The sequence below is a fragment of the Plasmodium reichenowi genome, chromosome 10 (assembly GCF_001601855.1).
Source record: "Plasmodium reichenowi strain SY57 chromosome 10, whole genome shotgun sequence".
Classification (NCBI taxonomy): Eukaryota; Apicomplexa; class Aconoidasida; order Haemosporida; family Plasmodiidae; genus Plasmodium; species Plasmodium reichenowi.
In genome coordinates this window covers 118,109-120,595 of record NC_033655.1, presented here as the reverse complement: position 1 = coordinate 120,595, position 2,487 = coordinate 118,109, and the positions used below count along the sequence as shown (strand labels likewise).

At 15.3% G+C, this 2,487-nt stretch overlaps 1 protein-coding gene across 1 annotated transcript; it reads right to left on the bottom strand.

Moving 5' to 3' along the window:
- Positions 1–360: 360 nt before the first annotated feature.
- On the bottom strand, positions 361–1,302 carry PRSY57_1003300 (hypothetical protein; the record flags this gene model as incomplete). The annotated part of the gene is made up of 2 exons (XM_020114838.1): positions 361–724; positions 902–1,302. 2 exons carry the CDS (start codon positions 1,300–1,302, stop codon positions 361–363), a joined length of 765 nt encoding a protein of 254 aa, XP_019970384.1.
- Positions 1,303–2,487: the final 1,185 nt, after the last annotated feature.

Below are 2,487 nucleotides of genomic sequence, written 5' to 3'. Positions count from 1 at the left end.
AAAATTTTATTTAAATAATAAAAAAAAAAAAAATAAAAATAAAAAAAAAAAAAAAAAAAAAAAAAAAAAAAAAAAAATATATATAGCACATATTATAATAAACAAAATATAATTACTATGAAATGCAATTATAACTAAAATTAAATATTCTATTTTAATAAAAAAAAATAAATAAATAATAAATAATTAAATTTTAAATAGCATCTTTTTTAAAAAAAAAAAAAAAAAAAAGCGGAAATATATATATTAATATATATATATATATATATATATATATATAATATATTCATTTGAAGGAGTAATATTATAATATGTTGACATATATTCATTATATATTTACATATAAAATATTATTTACATTTATAAAGTAGTTTCCTTTATATAGTTCCAACGGTTATTTAAGTTATCGTCATTATGCCATGCTTCTTTTTCTATATTTCCCATTATAAAATGAAGTTTTGAATTAATTTCATTTAATTCGTCATGAGTAAAATAAAGAGAGAAGTCTCTCTTGGTCCAATAATTAAATATATAAAAAAGAAAGTTAATTAAATTAATTATAAAATGTGGATCATGTAAATATCCTTCGAACATATTTTCTTTTTTCCCTATGAAGATATCCCAATGATTTTTGATTAAAGATATTATATTTATTATATCATCGCAGTTGTAATTTTTTCTTATGTATTCATAATAATTATCTTTATATGTTTTAATAACATGTCTAGAAAAAAAAGAAAGGGTTAATGGTACGTGAGAACCAAAAGAGGAAGGATTTTTTTTTTTTTTTTTATTAATTATAGTTAATATTATTGTATACATGAAATGGATATGTACATATATATATATATATATATATATATATATTTATATGTATGTATTTATTCCTTTTATTTTTTACGTGATGTCTTTTATTTCATTAAAAACTTTTTTATGAGATAAATCATTTAAAGAAGGAATATCTTGTTTACAATTAACTTTATAATTATTCATCATAAAAAAGTTTTTAATCTTTGTATTGTTTTTTTGGAATGTATCTAATTTACAACTTGATGAAGAAAAGTGCATATGAATATAATCTTCATATGTTATTTTTGGTTCATATTTTTTTATAGGTTTCATATTTACGGCATTTACAATATCACAGAAATCTTTATAACTCTTACAAGTTTTAACAATTTCTTTTTTTTTATCATCTTTCTTTTTATATTCTTCATCTTGTATTATACTTTTTATGAAGTCTTTTCTAACTTTCTTCATATTGAATGAAATATCGGAATTTACAAAATTAGGAGGATTCATTTTTTCACACCTTTATAATAATTTAATAATTTTTATGTTCCTACGTTATTTTTTTTGAATTCACACAAAAAAAAAAAAAAAAAAATAAATATATAACATGTATATATATATATATATATATATATATATATGTGCCTAGTATTTATTTATTGAGATAATATAATAAACTAATTCTTTCATTTTTTTTTTTTTATTTGAAAAATGTTTCCCTTCTTATTATTTAATAAGATAAAAGGCAAACTTACATTTTATTAATAATACATATGTTATATATATTATAAATAAAGACGGCACAGAGAACACCATAAATATGGATTATATAAAATTATTTTATTTAATTAATTATAATTTTGAACTTGTTTTATATAGATACGAACGTCTATATATCTAAATTATATAGATTTGGAGATTTTAAGGAAATGTAATATATATATAACACCTATTTAAGAAAAAAAAAAAATATATATATATATATATCAAAATAATAAATGAAAAATTTTTTAATCCTCATTCCATTTAGTTAATAAATATGATGATTCATTATGGAAAAAAAAAAAAAATAAATAATAAATAATAAAATAATTACATCCTCATTTTTTATTTATTCATTTTTATTTATTTATTTTTTTTTTTTTTTTAATATATTATAATATTTTATTATGGAAAAGGAAAATATAAAAATACTGATAATCAATATATATTTTTTATATTAATAATAAGTAGTATGTAAAAAAAAAAAAAAAAGGAAATTATAATTAAATATTTGTTATTCAATATATATTATATTAAATATATATATATATATTTATATTTATAACAACACAGAAAAGCAAACTTATTATATATGCATATATTATCATATAATGATATATACAAATATATATATTTATATACAAAATATATATAGATTAATACCAAAAGATTAAGGAAATAATAAGGAGTTGATAATACATATATTACATTATATATACATATATATATGTATGTATTTATATTTAGATGTAATTTTCTTGTTTAAAAAAAAAAATAATAATAATAAAATAATTTATTAATAATGAAAATATTTATAAAAAGGTTTTTATAAATATATAGAAATGAAAATGTTCCAGATTTAAGATAAAAAAAAAAAAAAAAAAAAAAAAAAAAATTATGATTATTGAAAAATGAGAACCTAAATGATTTCTT